This window comes from Pseudopipra pipra, chromosome 1 (assembly GCF_036250125.1).
Source record: "Pseudopipra pipra isolate bDixPip1 chromosome 1, bDixPip1.hap1, whole genome shotgun sequence".
Classification (NCBI taxonomy): domain Eukaryota; kingdom Metazoa; phylum Chordata; class Aves; order Passeriformes; family Pipridae; genus Pseudopipra; species Pseudopipra pipra.
This window is the reverse complement of record NC_087549.1, coordinates 37,149,101-37,174,154: the sequence shown is the minus strand read 5'-3', so window position 1 is coordinate 37,174,154 and position 25,054 is coordinate 37,149,101. Positions and strand designations below refer to the sequence as shown.

At 39.7% G+C, this 25,054-nt stretch overlaps 1 protein-coding gene across 5 annotated transcripts in view; it reads left to right on the top strand.

The window, feature by feature from the left end:
- The first annotated feature begins 572 nt into the window (after positions 1-572).
- CLVS1 (clavesin 1) overlaps positions 573-25,054 on the top strand; it is a 100,420-nt gene continuing 75,938 nt past the window's right edge. The window contains exons 1-4 of one of the 5 annotated variants that reach the window (XM_064652200.1): positions 573-746; positions 7,119-7,260; positions 9,120-9,282; positions 10,822-11,443. In XM_064652200.1, coding sequence (XP_064508270.1) covers positions 11,055-11,443 — 389 coding nt within the window. In that variant the 5' untranslated portion in view covers positions 573-746; positions 7,119-7,260; positions 9,120-9,282; positions 10,822-11,054. The remainder of the gene's footprint in view (positions 747-7,118; positions 7,261-9,119; positions 9,283-10,821; positions 11,444-25,054) is intronic. The other 4 variants (XM_064652207.1, XM_064652191.1, XM_064652215.1 and 1 more) reach the window with 4 other exon arrangements.

Sequence of the window (25,054 nt, the reverse complement as noted above, 5' to 3'; positions counted from 1 at the left end):
GGGAAAATTCCTGAACTTGAAGTACTTGGGAGAGGGGCTGAGAGAGTGCAGGGGTGAAGGTTGTCCTATTTTTACATTCTTGACCAGACATTTGCTGTGGGTACTGTTGGTGAAAGCACGCTGAGCTAGATGTCCCTGCAGTCGGACCCAGGCAAAACTTCTCTTATAAACCCAGGCTGCCATGTTCATTAAAGCAGCCCATAGATAATACATGGTCCATTAAGACCACTCTTTCCATGGCTGCTGTAAATGCCGCAGGAGGCTGTGCTCTGCCCGACTTTCGCTGCGAAAGGGGTGATGCTAGAAAACAGGCGGTGAAGCCCACGCCGCTGGGTAGAAGCCTGCAGTGCTAAGCCCTCCCGGCCGCCAGCAGCCCCTTCCCACCCCTCCTGCGGCGGCACGGAGCACCTAGCCCGCATCCCAGGGGCATCGGGAGCGCCGGGAGGCAGCCGGGCGGGCGGCAGGAGGGCTTAGGACCCAGGGGGACGGCAGTGGAAGGACCCAAGCTTTGGCGCACACGCCTCCTACAAAAAAAAAAAAAAAAAAAAAAAAAAAAAAAAAAAAAAAATCACAGCCCCGTGGAGCTGGCGCTCGCTCATTCAGTTTTCTAGAGAGATCTGAGCCGGAACCCGGGAGCCGGGAGATCTTTCTCGCCCACCCATCTCAGCAGCAAGGACATCTACAGGGGGAAAAACCCACCCCACGCAGCCCCCCGCCGCCCCACGGCAGCTGCTGGCGCTGTGCAGGTATTTGGATTTCCCTTCTTTGGGGTTGCGCAGGGCGGCTCTCCGCGCTCCCGGCGCCCCCCGACCCTCCGGGCCCGGGGTGCGGCGATTCAGCACCGCCGGGAGGACAGCTCCGGCGGCGGGCAGGGGCCGCTCCCTTCCCGGCCTCCCGCCTGCCCGGCTCCCTCCTGCCTGCCCTGCTCCCTGCCTCCTGCCGGCTGCGTCCTGCCTGCCTAGCCTCTCCTGCTCCCTTCTGCCTGACCCGCTCCTTGCCTCCTCCCCACCCTACTCTCTGCCTGCTGCCTCCTTTCTGCCCTGCTCCCTGTCTGACCTACCTCCTGCCTCCCAACCTATCTCTCCTGCCTCTGTTTCCTTGCCTTCTGCCTGATCTGTTTGCCCTGCCTACCTCTTTCCCCTGTTCACTGCCTTCCCTGTCTCTGTGTCCCCTGCCTCCACTGCTTACCTCATGCCTGTCCTGACTCCCTGCTCCCTTCCGGCCCTGTTCCCTGCCTCCTCTGCATCTTAGCTGGCCTGGTCCCTCCCTGCCTCCTTACCCTGATTCCTGCCTCCCCTGGCTGCCTCTCCTGCCTGTCCTACCTCTCTGCTCTCTGCCTCCCTCTGCTCTCTGCCTCCGTGCCTCCTTCCCCTTCTCCCTGACTCTCTTCTTTGCCCTGCCTGCTCTACTTCCCTTACCTCCCCCTTCCTCCTCTGCTTCCCCTGCCTCCCTTGCCTCCCTGCCCTGTTTCCTGCTTCCAGCCTCCTATCTATCCTGGCTCTTCTGCCTCCAGTCCTCCTTGTCCTGTTTCTCTGATTCCCTTATTCCTGCCTTCCTGTTTTCTGCCTTCCCTATCTACTCTCCTTCCTGCCCTGCTCCCTTGTCTCCTTTCTTCCCTGCCCATTTCCCCACATTCCTCACTTTCCTGCCCTTTCTTTCCCTCCTGTCTTCCTTCTCCATCACCAGTCCCAGTCCATCCTGAAAGGGGGCATGGCACTGAAAAAAGCAGCTCAGCAGCCCAGAAGCTGGGGAAGAAAGGGAACAGAACTTGGAAGGGAAAGTCCAGATCTAATTTGAGAGCAAGAGAAAGGTGAGAGGGATGTAGCAGAAAGGCTTAAAACTGGGATTTAAGTTACTGAAGTAAGGACTCCAGCCAAGTGTTGACATACAGAAGTTTGCCAAACAGCAGCAGATACCTGTTTGCTCCTTAGCAAATTGATGCCCATTTTGACTAGGTGTACTCAACCCAAAGAGGGAAGAGGGATTAAAGAGAGTGGGGAATGTGCTAGGTCAGTCAAGTGTATTGCCTTCCCAACGGCAAACAGTGATGAATAATGGGTGCGGGGAAGAAGTGAGGTGAATAACAGCTAGCCTGTGGATCCTTTGCTGCAGGAAGTAAAGAATTAAGCTGTGATCTCTGCAAGAAGTGAGGATGTTCAGACAGGGCTTCATGCATAAAAATAAATGCAAAGCAAATAACAGCTGGAGAAACCCCATGTGTGCTACTGGCCTGACTTTAATTCTCTTTGCAATGGTTTAATCCTGGGAGGGTGAGGAAGGTCATAGGAGAAAGAGAGCTTCCCCTTTTCAAAACGCTGATTCCTCAGTTTTAACAAGCTCTGGGAATAATGAAGTTAAGGAGCAGATGGCTACTCCTTGTCCATCACTAAACAGTGACTGGATCCTATTTGGAAGGAAAAATTAAATTACAGAAAGGCGGCTTTCATGTGCTTTCTGAGTAATCAGATGATAACATGGATTTTCTCCAGTACTAAAAGTTAATACAATGCCAACATTTACATGACATATTATGTAACAGTATTATGCCATGCACTGCATAGCAAAGGTACTGGTTTACTTTTTCATATAAGTCAGATAACCTTATAGAGCTTTTCCTCATATGCAGTCTGTATCCCAGCTTGAAGTTTACAGGGGCAGTTTATGTTGTCATATATCTGTTATGAAATGATGCCAATTATTTTAAGAATTCTGTTGACTCATCCAGCTCTAAAAACTATTGAGTATTTTCTAAAAATTAGACTTTTGTAAGGCATATGCAAAACAGTGAAAGATATTGCAACTTATTTAAAAAACCTTCTTAATTTATTTAATCATCGTATATAACTTGAAAGCTGCTGCAGAGACCAGATACTATGAGTAGCACTGAGCGCTGCTGAGTAGTAGTGTAAGCAGTGTAATTGTGTTCAGCAACGGAGGGAATGCAGAATCCACCCCATAGCACTGGGTCAAAGCAGTTCAACTCTGTGTGCTTTGAACACAGAGGTCATTTCACTGAAACATTTAATAGCAGCCTCCTCACCTTCCAAGAGAGGACCATGTCAGTTGTAATAAAAATGATCAGCCTCGTAAAAGGATGGAGAATATTTCCTGCAAACTAAGATTATAAACTCATGCAATTGTTAACTGAACTGTGCAATTACTGAAGCAATTGTGCTATTGCTTGGCAAGTGAGTTTTATTTTGTCTCACAGCCCAGTACTGTAGTGTGTCTCTGGCACAAACACAAACAAGATATGACAATTGGGTCCTACTAGTTAAAACAAACTAACAAAACCAACAAAAAAGAAACAACATTAGTCTTTTATAGAGTGGGAAATTCACTGAGCTGAAGTTCATGTAGTTTTTGGCACATGAATTATAATTCCTTTCCCTCACGATATAATGCTGCTCTGTGGATTTACTTTGAGAATTTCCAAACAGTTTAGTAGGGTTTTGGTTTGTTTGGGTTGGGTTTTTTCCTTCAGTAGCATTTATAGAAATAAACTCCTTATTTCTGTTATGTTCCTCCACTGAGAAAACAAACCCACAAGGTATTATTGAATTATATTAAACTTTATTTCTACAACTTTGGGAGAAGAACCTGTGTGCAGAACTTTGTTTTGTGATCATATTTCAACAGGAATGAGAGAAAAAAAAAAAAAACAACAGGAGAACTGCATGAATTCCTGGGTGCAGAATTTCTCCCTCTTTCTTTCCACCCTTCCTCCCTTCTTCCTTCCCTCCTTTCCTTCCATTCCTTTCCTCCCTCCTTTTCTCCTGCCTTCCTTACTTCCTTTCTGCTCCTGACTGTCTCTCCTTCCCTTCCTTCTCCCACTGCCACTCCATGGAATGCCACAGATACCTTTCTTTGGCATAATATATAAAGCAGAGTTAACACTCACACACCACCATTGTATTTCATATTTTTTAAAGGAACTTAATTTTTCAAAACATGAAGCAAAAGAACTGCAAAATTAGATAAAGTTCATGTTATTAAAGATGTTATACCAAACATCTTGGTATGTTTTGTTCCTTCTCCTGTATATCTCTGTGCAGATGTTGTAATACAATTTCTACCACATTTAGGGATTTCAGACACCAGTATTATGATTACATGCTGCCAGATTTCTACATATAGTTTAATTATGAGGCTTGGGGGTCAGAATTCGTGTTTTGTATATTGCTGATAATTTCTGCTGCAAGAAGTTTCTCTATTATTGGAGAAGTGACCTCTGTCCCATAGTGACCAGGATGCTTTTTTCATGGAGATACTTGCAGTAGTTCATGACTGTCATGGAAGTCACTCACAGACTGCTGTTTCTGTGGCATGCCACAGGTCCTCTTCCCATAGGGATTTGCAGTATATCTGTGATTGATGAATACTTAAAAACTATGACTTGGAGAAAAGTTGAACCAATCTCATTAAGTTCACAGCTTTTTGTTTAACTTTTTTATTTATGACTTAAGTTCCACTCCTCTTCCTTAATATTCAGGTAGGCAATAAGTTTTGCACATTTTAGGTCAAAAGATAATGATGCAATTTTTTTATTTTATGTCTGTTAGACAACCTTGTCAGTCTCTCCTCATGCTTGGCAGCTTGTATGAACAGCAGGACAACTGCAGGTTGGTTGCAGTTGCAGATGTGCCTGCCCTACATACTGTGCAGAGAGCAGCAAACATCAGTTGAGTTGCTGTCAGGTTTTGTGCTGTGCCATGGTTAGATTACCAGCTCTGGACACTTAGATTTGGCCCGAGGGTAACCTGTAACTGACTCAAACTAACAAAAGGATTGTAGTAAGAGGGGAATAGGAATGCATGATGTGTTGTTTTTACTGAACTAAAGGAAATGTTAGCTTTTTGTAACTGAGCTGGGACATTCTATCCTGGGAAAGTGTGAGAAACCATCAAATTCCCCACGCAGCCATTACAGTCACAAACATTCACTATTTTCATATTGAAGAGGAGCAACAATTCCCTAGTGAAGGTTTACAGGAGCATCAATACTTGGAGAAGAAAGACTTGGCAATATTTAACTCATTTATGTTTACTGAGAGGATCTAGCCCCCTAAGGAAGGGCTAAAGAGAAGTGGTGGTGAGGCCATACCTGCAGTATTGTATCCCATTCTGGGTTTCTCAATACAAGAGAGACATGGACATACGGGATAAAATCTGACAAAGATTTACGAGGATGATGAAGGGACTGGAATATTGCTCACATGAAGAAAGACTGAGAGAGCTGTGACTGGAGACGAACAGGGTCAGGGGGATCTCATTAGTGTGTACAAATACCCGAAGAGAAGATGTAAAGAGGATGGAGCCAGACTCTTTTCAGTGTTGTCCAGTGCAGGTCCAGAGGCAATGGGCACAAACTGAAACATGGGAGGTTCGCCGTGAACTTCAGGAAACACTTTTTTACTGTGAGAGTGACAACATAGGCACAGGTCACCCAGGAAGGCTGTGGAGTCTCCCTCCTTGGAAATACTCAAAAGCTGTCTGGACAGAGTCCTGGGACACCAGCTCTAGGAGGCCCTGCTTGAGCAGGGGGTTGGACCAGATGCACTCCAGAAGTTCTTTCCAATGTCAGTTTTTCTGTGATTCTATAATAATGTGAGCAGCAACCAGGCTATTGAACTTGGAATATGAGATAGTCCTGTTGGAAAGCCCCATAGGGAGGTTGCTCTTTGCAAAATCTAAAGAAATGGTATACTTTGGGACTCCTGATTGTGCCTTCGAAGCCTAAGATGATTACACTGGGGACATTGGAAACATTGCAGTCTACCTCTCCATTTCCCAGTGTGCAACATGGCTTCATGTTTTTCTTATGATGCAGAGCATTATGCATAGAGAGGAAAGATTTCCCAGGTGTTAATGTGTAAGCTTGTGGCTCAGAGGACATATGATCTGTTCCCAGCTATGTGAAATGTGTCCTCCATGATCTCAGGCAAATCAGTCAGGGCTGTGCTTCTCCTCACAATCTGTGGAAGATGCTATGATCTTGCCATCAAGGACAAGAGAGAATCAGTTTTTCTCATTGCTCTTTCAAAAGTAGTTCAGGGAGCTGGAGTAGTTCCCTTTCTATGGCTTACCAATCCATTTCCAGAGCAGGTTCCTACTAAGGTAACCCAAGGCCATGAAGTGCCATAGGAACCATTCCTATAGGTACAGGTGTGGATTCATCCTACCCAGCCCTTATGAAGCAACTTCTGTTAAGCAGAACATAGCCCCAAGAGGTTTTCTGCAGTTAACATCAAAATATTTTTCAAAAAGCAATTTAATGAGATGACACCCACTCTCTGAGATGAAATCATTCTATATTACCATTTTTCCTCCCTTCCTGCCCACTCCCTTCCTCTCTGGCATGATTTTAGCAGCTAATATCTGTATGAATGCTAGGAGCTAGGAATTATATAATGAGCCAAACCTTAGCAGTGGTGCCTCTTAATACCAGGTGAGGATCAAACGCTGGTTCCTTCTCCATTTGAAAACTGTGGTAATGAAATTTCACACTCCATATAGCTTTGGACCGAATGAAAACACTTAGTAGACACAGAGACAACTAAAATCTTTCTGGAACTGAATTGGATGGGGAAGGGCCAAATGGACATGAAGTGCTCAAAAAAAGCAAGTGATATTGCAGGGACAGCTAAGTGGGCAGGAACAAAATGATCCAGACAAATGCCATCATTATTGAGAGCTCGTTTTGGCCAATCTTCCAGGGGATGTAGAGCAAATAGGAGTTGAATGCTGACTCAGAAACTGTCATTGAAGAGGGAGCAGTAAAGCATATTAAAATATTCCATAATACATTATTTTCATTTTTGTTTGTACAGTGTTATTATACATTTTATTATTAACTAATTTTTTTCTTTTTCATGGAGGGTCATGCAAAAATATAAGCTGGTTATCTGAAAACTGTATCCCACTTTCAGTATGCTACCCATCCTGAAGCCACTCTCTGTCCCTTGTCATTCTCTCGTTGGGATGGAAAATAAGTAAACCAAAATGGTATGTGACACCACAGTTTTGGTGGAAATTTCCCTCCTTTTTGGGTATAAGTATGTTGTGTTTCAAATCTCTGTAAAATTTTTTTTTTTTAAGCTGTTTTTTTTTCCTTTGGAGGGATGATTTATTGCAAGTGGCTGTGAAAAGACATTAGGAGAGCAAATAGTCCTTTGGGAACAAAGAGTCACAAGATAGAAAAACAGCTGTTGAGACTATAACAAACAGTCTAGTCTGCCAATATGCAGCAACAATATTCAAGGTAAGGAAAAAAAGCCAGCATCTTCATTTGGAAGATAAACCAACCCTGAACCAAACTGAACAAAGACGTAAACATCTGACAAATTGGCAGATGGATGAGAACTGCACACAACACTGGAAGAGAAGGAGAAATTGCCATGGGTGGGAGGGGGTGAAAATGGTCTGTTATATCTTGGGAATCAGAATAAATCAGTACCATTTGAGAAAGTGCAGTGACAATTAAACTGGGTAGCTATGGAGCATTAAACTTATTGTCAAGGTTAGTAGTGGGAGTACAAACTCATCCACTGATGTATATCAGACTCCTTAAAGGCAATGGTGTGAGAGTGGATTCCTAACCTCATGATTTGTGCTACGATTAAAATAGCAACAAAATTTTTCACACATATTTTAGATTATTTTGCAACATATAACTTCACACCGATAAAATATTTCAGTGCAGTGTGTTCCGGCTGCTAATCAGGATAATCTATAGATAACTGTAATCCGTGGTTATAGCTCAGCTCACTATCAGAAAATTCTGAAATGCATTTTAAAATATATCTTTTGTTAGACTGAGTATTTGTAAGTTGCTTTTTTGGCAACAACATCTGACAGGAAAGGACTGTATCTCCCTCGCCTTAGGATAATCCTGGGCATTTAATTTGGTTAAAAATGGTAGGCAACTTTAATGAAAATAAGTAGCATAATTTTTGACATTAAATACTTGGGGATCCAATAAGAAGGGCCAGATTTTATGTCCTTGGTCAAATCTCATTCTTCTTTCTGGAGCAGACTGTAGTTGACCTTTCAAAAATTTGCCTTATTTCGAAAGAAAGTATCTTGGTGGAGGTGGGAGTCAGAAAAAGAGCAGTTTTACTCCCCATAAACTCCTACAAAATGGATGATTCCACTGGGGATTGAGTGTGTGACACAGTTATCCGCCACTAGTCTTTGCACATTTTAGAATAGGTCCAGAGAAGGGCCACAGAAATGATCAGAGGGCTGGAGCACCTCTCTTGTGAAGACAGGCTGAGAGAGTTGGGGTTGTTCAGCCTGCAGAAGAGAAAGCTTCAGGGTGACCTTATAGCAGCCTTCCAGTACCTAAAAGGGACTTATAAGAAAGATGGTCAGAGACTTTTTAGTAGGGCCTGTAGTAATAGGACAAGGGCTAACACTTTTAAACTGAAAAAAGACAGATTCACATTGAATATAAAGAAGAATTTTTTTTTGTGATAGAGGTGGTGAGACTATGGAATAGGTTGCCCAAAGAAATTGTGAATGCTCAGTCTTCGGAAGTGTTCAGGGCTAGGTTGAATGGGATTTTGAACAACCTGATTCAGTGAATGATGTCCTTACTCATGACAAGGAGGTTGGACCAGATGATTTCCAAAGGTCCTTTTCAACCCAAACCATCCTGTGATTCCATTATTTTGAGGGCCCAGGAGTGCTGGGCCCTGAGCCAGAGCTAATGCAGACCCCAGATAAGCTTCTTGCTTCCACTCTTCTGCTGAGTGCCCTTTAGCACAGTCTCCTTACTCTACTATTTGCTGTTTAAACTAGGGAGGGACCAATCCTTGCCCCACACTCCCCCAATGACATTATCACACCTAAGCTCCCCTAACTAGCTCATGGAGACAGTTGTAACTAAAACCGTGATTCATGCAAGAAAATGCTAGTGTCACCATTAATTTGAGATCTCAGTCACAAAATATTGGCTTAGTTTCCCTATGGCCTACTGCAATTTTACATCTGTGGAATTCACTTGATACTGTAGGAGTTATTCTAATTTGGTCTAATAAAGGCAAGAGCAAAGCAAACAGCTGTTACTTTATTTCTATATGAGGAATCCACCTTTAACACAACTCTTACTTCTTTCAGAATTGAATAGCCTACACCCATAAATTATCCTTCAAAACCTGAGGACCTTTTTTCTGGAACCATTTGCACTCTGTAGTGCCTTGTAAAAGCCTTCTATTCTCCCAGCTCTGCCTTTCCTGAAGTTTTCCCAGGCTGATCAATCACCAGATACTCTGCCCTGCAGGTAGCTCTTTTCAGTTCCAGTTCCACAGTGAATACAGAAAGAGGATGCTTAATAAACTCTCCTTTGTGTTACCTACAAAAAAGTCCAATTCACACTGCTGTTAAATGAAAAGCTTATCTCCCACCACAAATGTCCTTTAAGCAAATATGCAGAAACTCTCTGTATTCAAATTTTGGGATCTCATCCTGGGACTGCAGCTGTGCCATCTAAAATGTAGTTTTTATCAATAACATGCAAGGTCACAACACAGGGAACTGAGGCATCCCTTGTGCTGATTGACTTCCAGGTCCTGCAATGTAACTTTGAGCAAACTCTGGACCAAAAAATGCTTTGGCTTCTGCTCTCCCCTTTGTTTGATCTGAGAATGCTGAACCCAGGGGAGTAGCTGAGTGAAATGGTTGTTTTACTATAAATAATTCATAACTTTCCAAACAACTTTCTTCAAATACAAAAAGTATGTCTGTCACTGAGGGATTCCCTTTTAATTTTTAAAACCAAATTTTCAGAAATTAGAGAGAGATCAGTTAAGCAGCGGAGGGAGGGGGATTCGCTTGTCTGTTTCTGTGATGGCTGAAAAATTGTATGGGTCTTGATCTTTCTTCACACACATATCACATTGGGACAGACCTTGATCTTATTTCGCACAACTGTAACTACATAGACTACGATGACAGCCTCTTGCTTAATTATGTCACCGAAATGTAAGAGATGCACTGTACCGATTTGTTCATACATAACGTCTTAAGCAGCTTTTCCTCTAGCACTTGTAAAAGTAAATACTAGGTAAAGTACAGAAACGAAAATGAAATTCAGAACTAGGTATTCAGGAAAGCTACAATATACTGGGAAAAAAAATTTAGTATAAAACACATCTCTTTTCAACTAAAACACCAGCCCTGTCTGTTAGATACATCAAATACCTTATTCATGTAGAGCTTCCAATGAAGATGTATTAAGTCTCAATGGGAAATACCTTCAGTGAGGTTCTACAAAGTAGAAATTATCCCTGGTGTTGGTGGAGTTTTTGGTTTTTTTAAAAATCAGTTTTACAGTCAGCTTAGTGTTTAATTCAAGGAAAGCTACAAGCTGATAGTACAATTGATAAAACCAAATCAAATAGTTGTTCTGCTTAGTATGATGAGGGTAAATCTGAGTACTTATGAGGCTGAAATGTTGTTCCTGTTGGGGTGGAAAAAACTTACTATTATTTTTGCCTTTGTCATTCCTGGCTTAAAGTTATGGGATGCTGCAACTCCCACTTCTATAAGACAACATTGCGCAGTGTATTCCAATAGTAAGTTGATACAGCTTAGTATTTTTTGTCAATAAATCATATTACTTTTCTGAAAGCCTGAATACATACATTCAAGATGTTAGTGATTGCCTTATCTTAAATGCACTCATTCTGAAATTGACTGGTATCCTCATACCTATAAAGCACACAAAGAAATTTTATGTCTATCTAAATTCAGAAATGCATTCCTGCAAGCTTTATATATGTATTTAGTCTTTCTTTTATATATTTTCCTTTTCTTTTAGTAGGTGATGGAGTAAACAACACTTTCCTTTGGATGGATTATACTACATGTGAACTGCCTGTTACTCTTTCCACAAGAATAAGAAAAGCCCTTTGCTTTCATTTGTTTAATATCAGCTTGATGGGAAAAAGCATCTGAATGGCTCACACTCACAGCAGACCATCACTTGAATGGGATCAGCACCTCTACTAAAGCATCTGAATTTAAGGATTTGGAAAAGAGGTTTTTGCAGAGATGACCCACTTACAAGCTGGACTTAGTCCAGAGACTATAGAGAAAGCCCGCCTGGAACTGAATGAAAACCCAGACATTTTGCATCAGGATATCCAGCAAGTCAGGGACATGATTATCACGAGGCCTGACATTGGGTTTTTACGTACAGATGATGCCTTCATCTTGAGATTTCTCCGAGCCAGAAAGTTTCACCAAACTGAGGCCTTCAGACTGCTGGCTCAGTACTTCCAGTACCGCCAATTAAACCTGGATATGTTCAAAAACTTCAAGGCTGACGACCCAGGAATCAAACGGGCTCTGACAGATGGGTTCCCAGGAGTACTGGAAAATCGTGACCACTGTGGCAGGAAGATTCTTCTGCTTTTTGCAGCCAACTGGGATCAGAGTAGGTAAATGTAGATAGTGTCCTTATCTTTTTACATACACTCACGCTCAACTTGTAACAGAATGTTTGTGACCATCCTTTAAGCAGCAAAGCCATTTTTGATAAAAGAGTTTGTAACCATATATCCATTTTACTACAACTTCCATCTCATCTGATCACCTGTCATTCATCATTTTTAGGACATAAGTAGCTCATGTTTGTGGGTTTTTTTGCTAAATATTTCCATTTTTTAGCCAGATAATATCTGTTTGCTATAAATACATTAATGTCCATTTTACAATTGTTTCAGCAATATCATAAACTAGCCAAATAGGTTGACAGAAAGCAAATGTCTCAAAACATATGGAGGTTCTTTTGGTGCAGAAGAAACTGTCCATATTTGTTCTGTCTTCAGACTTCCTGATGGATCTTTTTTGTTTATTTATTTGTTTGTTTCTTTGTTTCTTTGAACCCTTTCAAGAATTACAGCCTGTGCTATGTTCCCACAAGCTGCATTGTAATTTCTACACACTCTGATTACTGTATGATATTATTCTGATAAATGGGAGATTCATGCAAAGTGTATTTTCTGTTCAGGTCATTTCTTTAACAGAATGGTATGAACAAAGATATCTCCCAGCCATTATTACAAAATGATGTCCCTAAATGTTAATATGATAAGTCAGCTTTCACCATGTATTTGAAGTGATACAGAGAAAAGGGACTTGTCCAGGAATATCATGTTCACATTGTCCTCTTCACAAGTCATTCCATTCCATTTTCCCTGCCTTCATGGTGAGATGGAAAAGTGTAATCAGCTGTAAGGTTACCACGTGTTTTGCTGATTTTTCATAAAAGTCATGCTAAAGGAAGAAGTTCAGATTCAGGTTTTGAGTATCTGTTCTGATGAGTTCCAGGCAGGATTTTGTCTTGGCATGATCTGAAGTTTTCTGTGAAGTTGTCTTATCCTTAGGAGTCAATAGATTGGAGCTTTGAATTTACATCATAGAAATTATTAGAGAACAATACACAGATGCCTGCAATTTTTCATGTTAGTTGTTTTCTGGAAAAACTTTTTATCTGCATGTGAAAGCAGAGTTCAGAAGTGTTTCTGATTTTCATTTACATGTGAATAAATGTATAGAAAAGGATACAGAAATGTAACTTTACATAATCAAATGGATTTGGTGAAATCCTGCACTGAAGGGAGTAATGAAAGTTCTATTAACTATGAAGGGGGCAGCAGTTTATCTCCCATCTTTTGGAACTGTGAGTTTTCCTTCCTTCCAACTGCAAAACTCTTCCTCTAGCAATTGGCCTGAAAAGAAAGCTGAATGCACAGGTATCTTGAATTAATAGAAAGTACCAGCTTTAGAGGACAGAAGTACTGTGGCTCTGCTGGTTGCATTAAGGGATTTAGGTATTATATAGAGCCAGCTTTGGGTTTCTGATCCCTCAACAAAATGAATCTTTGTGATTAACCTCGTACATGAAGTCCTGCACTTGGAAAGCTGAGAGTGCTGCTGTTTAAGGCTCCTGCAGTGAGATTTTTGACAGAACAATGATTCCTGTCAGATTTGGACTCAAATTTTCTGCGAGTCCTTTAATATGCATCAATGTACATGTGTATGTGTGTTTGGATGTCTGTGTGTGCAAACCCAAAAGTGACCCTGCATGATCCTGAAAATATAATTTTAACCCTCAAAGAAGAAAACCCGAGGCAAATAGGGTGGGATGTACCTTCCTAAGACTCCTCAGTGAAATTAAAAATCATGTGCAAATTTTACCTCAGTTCAGCCACTGAAGCTCATCTCTTCTGTGGATTCAGATGACAAGAAGTGTTTTTTTCTGTGGGCTTTTGTAGCACTCAAAGTGCAACAGGGATTTTGGACAGGATTTCAGCTGTAAGTAAATGGATTTCCTCTTCCTTTTTTACTGTCTGAAGGCATCAACAAGAGGAAAGCTGTTAAGGAGAAGGAAATGGTGAGTGCAATGTTTTATGAAGCAGCACAGAAGCAGGTTACTGATCAGAAAAAACATAACTGTCACAAAAAAACTTCAAATAGGCATTGTGTACATCTTACATACATGAATCTTGGGAAACCCCTCTATAGATGTGTCTTCAGTGATGGCAAGATGTTCACAAGCTCACTTTTCAGCTGTATGCTAATGCAATCAGCCGGGATGTTGGCATGCAAGAGTAAGAGCTCAACCTTCAGCGTACCTTTCCTAACTTTAATCTCATTGCCTCATGGCTGTTATTTATGATCAAATCCTAATTTATAAGGGTGATTTATAAAGAAATAATAATTTATAAGGGATCTTTTAAAATCAGCATAGATATAATCCATAAATTGATTTTCAGTCCAGACATTCTGGGATATTCATTTATGCTCCTGAGAATATGGTTGCTGTTGAGGTCACATGTCAAGAAGATAGAAGCAACCTTGAAACTATCTGTGCTTATAAATATATTGATTTTTAAAAGGAAATGTCATTATTTGTGCAATGTGACTGCTTGGACAAATCAGATTCAAGATGTTTCTAAGGTATTCCCTGTATCAAAGATAAAATTTCTATGTGAGCCTTTAGAAACATTTGCAACTTTAGCCTCAAGAACACAATTGATAGATGTAACATCTCTAGAAAACTAGGTTTTAATTTCCAGTCTCAGTTTTTCCAGCTTCAGCTTCCAGCTGCTGGATTGTGTTAGTTTAAATAGACCACAAAAATATGACAGCTTCCCATGTTTGTACTTTTGTGTCTTGACCACGTCATATCTAACCTACTTTTGAATTCACTGAGGATGTGGCACAGTAGGGTAAGTTATTGTCAGGCAACAAGAAGATAGTACATTAGCTTCTCTGCAGCAGAGGTTCTTGTGTTCACCTTTAACCATATGAATGTAAAACAGCTAACACCCTTTTCCTCGAGGACAAAACAACCTTGTGTTGTCCACAAGGTTAAGAATTGTGGGCAGCCAGCACAGCAAAGATAATGTTCTGCAAAGTAATCCACTAACTTAATGTATTACTATATATTTAAGCTGCCAAAGCTTAAATAGCTTTAACTTCTTTACTTGCAGTATTAGGAAGATTTTCCAGGTTGCTAATACTCTTCATCATTCTTTTCTGGACTCTTCCTGTCATTTTAGTGCAGTTGGGTGAACTGAATAAAGATTTTCACTAATAAATCGTCATGTGGTAATACCATCTCTTCTGTTCAGTAGTTCTCTCCTTTTAGATATAAGACTTCACTGTGTTCTTAGTTCTCTATCACATTTTGAGCTCATGTTCAGCTCATATTTGCTTTCAAGTCACTGTTTTCTGAAATATAAATGCCACTGGTAAATGTGTCATACATTATCATCCATAACGTGGGCACAGTCTAGCATGTGATTCATGTTCTTCTGCAGAGCTAAACCTGTCCTCCTCATCAGTTATATTGCAAGGGTTTTGTGTTATATGCAAAGTTTGCTGGTAAGAATTTTATTTGTGCTTCCACGTAGTTAAAACATATAATGATGATTGTTTTTACCAAAACCTCCTTGATGACTGGGAAAAAAACACAAGGGATGATAGTTCTTATTGTCAAATCACTAGCTGATATCTATCATGGTGCCAAAGTTCCATTAATTTAGCATGCACTGCATTGGTTCAATTTTGCTCTGGTTTTTAGACAGGTTTCTTAGTGTTGAGGTCATCACCTTCTCTCTAGGCACAGTGTATTTTGGATCTGTTAATTAATGTTGATTACGTATGATACAGAACAGAAAACTTCAGAGGTACTGAATAAATGAAAATGAGCAGATGGATAGAAAAGAGAGATAAGTTCCATAGTGAGAGAAAGGAAAAATGTTGAACTATATTACTGTACAATAGTACAGGGGAGGGCCATTTTTCTCTTTGATCAGAACTCAAGGTGTGAACTCAGTGAAACCCACAAAGACTTTACTTATTAAATTTCTTACAGTTTACCTTATTTTTAAATGCCAATTGTGGAGTAACAAAGATAAGAATGTCAAACTAATTATGTAATGCATGTTTTTGATTAAATAATTTGTATCATAAAAAAATTCCAGTTTTTAAAACAAACAGGTGCACACATACAGTTTTGATGAGACATGAACCAGGATTTCACGTAAAAACCAATGTTCCATGTGCCAGATTACAAATACTCTTTCTCACACTTTGTCATTTCATCAGTCTCACCAAATCTAAGCCCTCAGTCCTCTGATGCACCTCTAGTGAAATTGAAGCTTTTAAAGAAGTCAGATAAAAGTGCCTTTTCAGCTGTTGGATTGAGGAAAGCCTTCACTACCACAGCTGTTCCTACATGGGCTACTGCCTTCAAATACATGCTGCTTATATACCAAGGAGATGGAATTTGGGGTGAACAAGTAATTCAGCAGAAGGTGTTCATTAATCTTCCAAGTAAAAATATTTCCTTCAAGATAGTTCAGCCAGAGTAAAATTTATTTCTATGTAGAGATCCAGCAGAAGGACTCAATCCAATCACAGTCCCCTGAAAATAACATCTTGGAGCAAGAGGGTAGAAGGTTGCCCATAGTCTTTTGTAGTAAAATGGTAATTAATTTCTGTCTTCATGTCTGTGCCTTAGAAGCTGTCACATAGCTCCAAAAATTCTGTAAGTCAGATGGAAAAAAACTGCTACTTTGTTTACAACATATTATATCAAGTCAACTGCTAGCCATAAACTGTTTTTTATTAACCAAGTAATCTCAAATGCCAGATTCTTAACATTCTGTAGGAAAGTGTATTAGATAGGCTAAAGGGAAAGGAAGTACTCTGATACAGTGGCAAATCAACAGCTATAAATATTTTAAAGGATTGTGATAGAAAAAAATTATGTCTTTGCTGAGAATGCTCATAGTGGTGTAATTACAAGGATATTATCATCACCAGATCCTGTTGGTATAAATGAATATGTCTCAAGTGCTGATTATTCCAATATATTTCAAACATAATCTCAGATGCTTAATAGAATATGAAGGAATGAACATCTGTTGAGACTGATTTATAGTCAAAGGCAAACTGTGGCAGTAACTCAGCCTCATAGTTGTTTATTATGAGAGATTACAGCTGAAGTACAGTCGTCCCTAATACCAGAATGATTTTTACACATCAAGTCTTTGGGTTTGGTTAGGAAGTAATGATTCTGTGTTGGGAGGTGCTTACAGCAATGCAGATTGACATTGCAAGAAACCATTGCATTGACCAATAAGTAGCCTAGAAAATTAAAAAAAATAATTTGTATTACATTACTGAGCTATTATGAAGTGGTAGCAGAATTTAGGGTAGTAGAGGAAGGCAGCATAGCATAAGCAGAATACTCATTTCAAGGAGTAACAGATGCGCAAATTAAATGTTGGACAAAGAAGAGGAAGAGGAGCTCTGTCTTGAAATGCCTTAATTTGCTTGCAGGAAGCAACCTAATTCGATTAGTACCATTTGTTATGGTAGCCATATTGGGAAGGCAGTTGTAGCCCATATGAATGACAGAAGGATGACACACAAATGAGAGTCCTGAGTAGGGCTGAGAAAGGAATCCAGCAAGAGAGAGAAAATGTCTGAAAAAGAGAAAGAAAAACAATGGCTGGGAAAGTTATGAGGCGTGTGTTGAATGATGAGAGAAGCCGGACTGAAAAGAAAAAAAAATCCATGGGAAGGGGTATGGCAATCAAACGCATATTGAGAGGGGAGAGGAGGTCACTGGATGGTGTTGGGCTGAGGGCTGAGGGCTGACAGAAGAGCTGTGAAGGACAGTGCCTCTGGGTGAGAAACACAGTTGCTAGAGCCAGCCTGTGGGATAATACAGGAAAATGAAGGGCAGGCTAGAAAGTGGCTCTATGCCACCTTCCTCCTCCAGAGAAAAGAAACCAAATCCAATCTTCAGGCTTTATAAATGGAAAGAAGGACACTTGATTACGAAAAATACAGCCAAAAGCACATACACAGCAAACACATATGCATACATACACAGCCCCTGCCTTTACTCCCGGACTGTCTTAAAAGACCCAAATTTTGAATGAGAGTTTATGTCTGGGTGTCAGAAAAGAGAAACTGCATACAGTTGTGATAGCTTTTGTCCCAAAAAGAATACTCCGACATGAGTTGTATATGTTATCCTCACATATGAGTTTTGCAAAAGAACAATATAACAGAGCTGTATTGACAGAGAAGTAGGAAGCCAAACAATATAATACCCTATTTAGCTCCTTGTCCTTCTGAACCTTGGAAACAGCTGGAAACCATGAATGAATGCTCTTATATATAGCAGCTTTTTGAGGTGCAACTTCGTAGGAAGAGACCAGAATACTTTTTTGTTGGAGCACTTCCTAAATCAAGTTTCCTAAATATCTAATATTCTGATCAGTTTCTAACTTGCCAGCCTAACTAAAAGCAGCTAAGGTAAACTCAGGCATTGCAGCACGAACAGACCACAAGGAGTCAGGGAAGGAGAAAAATGTAACTCTATGGCCAGCTATTTAATAGGCTGCATGCAGTAGAAGCATTAGAAAAAAGCAGAGATACTGAGCTGGAATCTTTAAATACATTTGAAATTTTTAAATTTTAATACTTTCTTGATATATTATTTCCCCAGTCCATGTTTCATTTTAGACTCTTCTGAACCCTGAGCCCTGTATCAGTTGCAATTTACATTAAAATATCTGCTTTCTTCACCAAACCCTGGTAGGTAATCAGAGCAGCACAAGGGATGCTTAGGAACCGGTGTGATTTGCAGACTGGGTGATCCCGCAGGAGGTACAGCAGACAGTGTGAATTTGGTCAGGATATGTATGGTGTGGGAGGTGCTCAGGTCCATGAAATATCTGGACAGCACATGGGGGTATATTCTACCCTGCCACCACAGTCACCCTGCTTTAGGGTGCTTGTCTGACATGGTGAGGCTGGAGGATGAAAGACACAAGGCTGGTCCTGTGGATGCACTGGTGACACTGCCCTGACCGTGTATCTCTGGGGTGCTCTTGATGATGTGAGAAAAGAAGTGGTACAAGCACCCGTCTGTCACATGCTTCTAAAAATTTAGAGATGGGGGCCAGGGGAAAGGATGGAGGAGTAAAGTCATTATAATAAACTAGACAAAAATTTGAATTGTTAAAGGTTGTCTGTACAAGATATTTTGCCTCCTTTGCCATGGGTAAAACAATAAAACAGTTGAAACATCATAATTAGTATGCCATGATTGGAGATTTGATTCCTAAAGACAAGAAAATGGAATAACTTCTTAAGAAAAAGGAAATGTTGGATTTAAATTCTGATTGCCTTCTCACAGTTTTTATTTTTAATAAATACAGCAACCACAGAGGCAGTAAAAAGCAACTATCCGTTGTTCACAGACCATGATAATCTCAGCTCTGGAAACTTCCTGGAGGGTCCATTTGTAACAGGGACAGAGGGCAAAGCAAGCCAGTTAACCTCTTGCTGGAACTATTTCCTATGTAACTGCCTATGAAAACTGCCCATTTATAATAGAAAGATAATATGCCATTATCTTTTTCTTTATAGAGAGAAGGTATCTCTTCGACTTTTCCATTGCAGAAACACAGTGGATGGTGCGTGTCTGTGCATACATTAACACACGTGGTGCCAGTTTTCTTTCCCATATGCAATATAGCTCACAGCACCAGGTAATGTTATAACACTATAGGATCAATAACAATCTATTTGAAATGTGTATATGGATTATTTATATAATATCCCATAATACATCTTTAACCAATCAAAATCAGGATTTTATTGGAATTGTAAGCTATTGGCTACCATAAAAACATACATAAGAAGAAATATTTGTTTTTCAGTGGCAAATTAGTATGTTTTCCATGTTAACCTTGCCAACCTGCTGTGTATCAAACCCTTAGTAGGGACCGGCAAGGAGGAACCTTTGGTCTGATCCACTGTGAAGTGTACTTTACAAAACACATACTCTCACATACTTTACCAAGCCCTGATGGTCTGAATTAATAAAGCAGGAAGCTCAAGGCTTTTTTTTAACCTTTTTAAACCAATATACTTTTCTTCATTGTGTTCCAGTTACAAACCATTCCCATGTCTTCCTTGTTCTTTCCTACAGATAGTCCTGTGCTCCCTTCCCCAAAGCCAAAATTTCAGCTCCTCTGGTTTTATACCATGTCAGTAGAGGAACTGGATTCTGTTCATTTAGATATGAATGAAGTAACACAGGTGAAAGAAAGGGGTAATAAGACAAGGACACTGTTCCAGTGTGATTGGGAACATGTGCTCCCCTTGCCAAGGCCAAACAGTTCACTCTTTAATTCTTCCTGGCTGCCTTTCAGACAGATACAAGAGATGCCAGTCATGTGAATTAAATATGCGCGGATCAATCTACAGAGTACGTGTGCTGCCTACACCCCTTCAGAGTGTTAGGGTATGTGTTAGCGTGCAGAATTGCTTTTGCATAGGTATTTCTAACCAGGAAAATCCACATCACAGCGTGACAACTTTATCTAAGGCGTCTTCATCCTCTCCTATTATCTTGGACTTGTGATCCTCTAAGCTGTTCTCATTTTGTGAGGTTTCTGAATAAGTGTGCATTGCTTTACTTTCTCAGGGCTAATCCTACCTGTCTGTTGTATAGGTACAAAAGAAGAAATGTGATTTATATTGCAAGAGAAAGAGACTGCTGAAAAATCCCACTTCCAAATGCACTGCAATATTCATTTGAAAACTAAGATAAAAAAGGAGGAGGAATAAACTCTGACCTAGAGAGAGGTAGTGGGAAATCTTTCCATTTCTTAGGTTCTCATTTACATGTACACCACTTCTAGCTGGCTACTGCAATTTAAATTCACTTTGATAAAACCTTCAATTTTATTCGAATAGAAGAGCTTTGCAAGTGTGGGGGAAATGGCAACTTGTGTATGCTGTAGCTGCCACTGAGTGCCTTTTCTTTTTCCATCATCTTGTTATTTTTCTCTGCTAAAGTGTATATACAGGTACATGTACATTCACTTTCTTTCAGAGCACATTTTATATTGCTCATCCAAAAGTAATTCAGGATCATTTGGGGATTTACTTAAAAAGAGGCATATCTGATGTAGACTCCACCTTAAAATCCAAGGAGACTTTTGAGACATCGGACATACCTGCTATTACTGGTTTATGTGTCCTGGCTGACACATTTGTCTCTACTGGGCTTTTCTCACCTCTTGATTTGTTAAATAAGGTATTCATAGTCAATTAATGGAGAAAATACTGACTGGGCACAAAAGGATTTTGGGGTAAAGGATGGACTACAAATAGAATGATACAGTAAGGTAATACTACCGAGGAAGCAAAGACTCAGAGCTGTATTACAGGAATATTATTTGCAGGATACCAGCAGTTATTTACCTTTACTCATCTCAATTGACCTGTAATCTAATTACTAGCACAAAAGACAAGTCTGAGCTAAGTCAAGAAAAGAATAACAAAACAAGAAGTCTGGAAAATATGACAACGTAATACAAGTTGAGGATAACAAAAGGTGGGATATGAATCTTCCTATATATAAGAGTTTACCTCAACAAAAGGTGGTAGTAAAAAGTGAATGTATAGAATAAAAGCAAAATTATCCCCAATCTGAAACAAAATTAGATTTACAAATATTAGAAAATATTTTGCAATGATTAAGATACTGTTGCCTAAAAGACAGAGGAGAAAAAAGACACCAGGCCAATTTAGTATAGAGATAAGATAAGAAGAGCAGAAGCTTTGATGAGCCTCCAGGCCCCAGGAATATATACCAAGCGTGCCCTGGACACAGGTTCTATGATTTTATAATGATGTCCATCCAGTCCTCGTTCGTCCACCCCCCGGTTCTGCCCCGTTCTGCTCCCCGGCACACCCCTTCTGGAATTGGGTCTGGGGAAGTTTGGGAACCCTCTTTCATCATCTTCATCTTCCTTGCAGCACACTGCGTCCTTGGAGGCCCTCCAAAGTTCCGGGCTTGAAGGTCACTTTGCCTACGTTTACATCTTCTGGAGCAGGCCTTAAGGTGTTTTTCTGGAATTCCACCTTGAAAAGAAGACTAAACAGCTAACAGAATTTTGAGGGATTGATATGGGACAAGGTTTGGCATGTGTAACCATTAAGCTACTGCCATTACTTTTACTGGAAATACTGATAAGGGATATAATACGATGAGACAGTAAAAGTTTGCATGTTAATTATCCTGGTAGAGAAGTCAGTGTCCTGTCAGAGGATGATGGTGACTTCAGTGTGGATATGATACCTGAGTTATGTGCTGCTGTAGTTACTTCTACTGGAAATACTGATACATTAAAATCTACATCCACTACATGACTACTTCTAAAATCTATAAAAATTAAAAAATCAAAAAATCAAAAAAGTCTGAGGCATCAATACAGATAAGTGAGGCATTCCGCATCTGGAACGAGACTATTGGTATGCTTTGCATCAGACATTTGCTTAAGCACCTTATGGTTTAATATACTTCTCATGCAGAAATGAAACCACCGCATTTATTTGGCTGTTAAACACTGTTGCAAACTACTAAACAAAGCTAAGTCAGCCTAATGCAAGGAAATGGAGTGGTGAGTTCTGCCAAATCAGGGGGGAAAATCACAGAGAGCTTGAAATGTGTTTTTGTGGAGTGAAACAAACTGCAGCATGTTGGGATTCATTTTGCAAAGACATGATCGTTTGTTGTTTTTCTTTGATAACGCCATAATGCTTTTTTAGTAACGATTTTGTGAAGTTGAAACATTGGCTAGAATAGAGAACTATGTACTACAGTTGCTTTTAAGCAAATTAATTCTGCTGTTGCAACAAATGTGAGCTGAGACCTATGGGAGTGGACTCTCCCTGTCTAATTTTCTCCTTTCAATATAGTATAAATCGTGAGACAATAACATACAAAAAAAGAACACCCACTGTAGTACTAACAAACCCAGAAATTTTAACAAGTCATTCCATGATATGAAATTATAACTTTTATATATTAAATCTTCCAAAGGCCATATCTTCCCTGTAAGGGTGTCATCTCCAATGCCATCTCCTGAACAGTAGACTTTGCTACTTTTAAAAAACTTAAAAAATAAAAAGTTTTAAAAATTTAAAAGTTTTCTGGTTTTATAAAGGCTGGGTTAGGTTTGGTTTGGGTTTTTTTATGGGAAGAAATACATGAAAAAAATCAGGGGTTTCTCTGTAAACAAGTTTATACCAGTGACTGCATACTACTGTTGTCCAGAAAATAAGAGGAAGTAAAAACAAGGAGTGACTTATGTGTTCAAGACTTCCATGTTTGGCTCTAATACTCAGGTTTTCCTTCTGGCATTTTTCTCAAGGCCCAATAGCTGCACTTGCAGTGGCAATGTTTGCTGATCCTTTTTCTGCCTCTATTTGGTTAACTTTTGACAAAATAGGGTCTCCCTGCTATGTGTATCTTTATTGTTCTAGCTATCTGGTTCCAGAGTTGCCTCCTCCAAATACCAGCATAGAGTCTGTTGGGACATCATTGTGCCTTGGGTTCAAAGGCACCAATTTATTTTTCTGTTATTTTCTGAGCTTAATTCTTACATATGCTGCTCCATGAGCAATTATTAATAATTGAATTAGTAGTGCAAAGTAGTGACTTCAATTAATCAAATTTCTTCAGTAATTCTCTGTATTGACTATGTGAAAATTCTTATTAGAAGGGTGAAAAATTATTTTGAATTATATTAGCTTCATAATAAAAAGCAATGCAAACGGAAATAGAAGAGTATAAAAAATTACATTATCACTGTACAATTTCCAGTTGTTTAGAAACCTAAAATGCAAGGTTTTTCCCCAGAAACAGTAAGCTATGAAACAATAGATGCCAGAAGGTAGAGACTAAACACCCATGCATATAAATATACTCTGTTGTACAGAGGTTAGAGTGATTTAGGAGGTTGCTTCTTCTGTAATAAGAAATTAATGAAACTTTTATTTCAGAATCCCTAATACTGAATTCATATGAATGTCTGTTTTCAGCTCAACTGACTTTAATAGTTTATAAACCACTTAGATTGGTCTTTTCACCGGAAATTCCTAAGAAAAATTGATGGTCTGCCAAAATTATTACATAACATTACTATTCCAAGGTAAGGACCACACCTGCAACACTCCTCTCTACCCTGCTGGGAATTGCTGACATGTACCAAAAAATGGTGCTGACTTCAGGGGAGTAAGGGATACCAGGCTGGGCTTCCTTTCTTCATTACCATATAGTCCATACAAGGCCCCACAATACTATTTCTGCTGCCTTTGGGATCTCAACTTAAGCAGTTACTTCCACACTCTTGCTGTCAGTATGTTACACAAAAATCCACACTATCACATCAAAGAAAAACCTTCATGGTGCTAGAACATGGAATTAGAAATCTTAGTTAAAAGTCAGAGTTTATTTCAGAAATTTGGTGTTTCAAATACAAATAATGAAATATAAGTAAAGCATTAATTAATCGCTTGCTTGTTCTTTTTTTCCTTTTTTTTTTCTTTTTAATGGAAAAATTACGTACCAAGTCACTGCATTCACATAAATTTAAGTACTCAAAAATTATGAATACTTGTATTAGAGTTTTATTATAAGTTTAATTTTTCTCTCTGTGATTATCTAAAATCATACTTTAAAAGTTAATTCTAACCTTTTTTGTCCACTGACTCTGCATAGGGAGGCATTTTGAAAACAACTGTAACCCTGGCAATTTCTAATTTTCAATTTGCAGTCTGCACTTTAATATTTTTGCTCCATAATTGCGTCATCTGCTTTAAGAAAGTCAGTCTAAACAGTTATATTTCTAAATGAGCTGAGCCAGTCACATTAATTTGTTCATGTTGCTGCTTTGGAAGAATTTCAGGGGAGTCAATCCAGGCTTACATCTTTTCCCTTTGTCCTTCAGTTCTCTCAAAAATTCTAATCTGGAACTTGAAGGCCAAAAAAAACCCAAAAAACCCCCAACCGATTCCAAATGACTATTTTTGTCAAAGAAATCTTGCACATCCTGGGAATGTGCAAATGTCTAGAATGGTTTCTGGGAAAGCTTACTTCCTCACCTGCAGAGCTTCAGATGGTTGTAGCCATCTCAGGATCTGAACATTTCTCTCCTTCCTCTTACCCAACCAATTCTGCATAAGTGGTAGTAAAATACACAGAAAAAGATTTTTATCTTCCTTTAGGCTTTAGGTTTACTCCATTGCTGCCATCCACTCAAATATACACTTAGTAAAAGGCTAGTAACACCATGTAGTATAATGCTGATGATAGCTGGTTTCTGTATTCAGTAATTACTCTTCAAAAGGAGTCATTGCCTCACTCACTGGAGCTATTACAGTAGTTGTCATTCATGCTGTCTATAGATTTAAATTCCTAAGGTGTCTACTATAATGTGGTATGGTTCAAACTGATATAATCCGTACGTAGCTTTCATTTTCTACTAGCTACTTATAAAATTCATTCAGTTATCAGTTTTTTGTTGACTGACATACTGGGAAGTCATGTGTCCATGGATCTCACAAAGCAACTTCTGTCAGCTGTTGTTCACATGAGAGACAGACCTGGAGATGTGAGTAAAAAGACATACCTTTCTTTAATTGCATTGGTAACATTT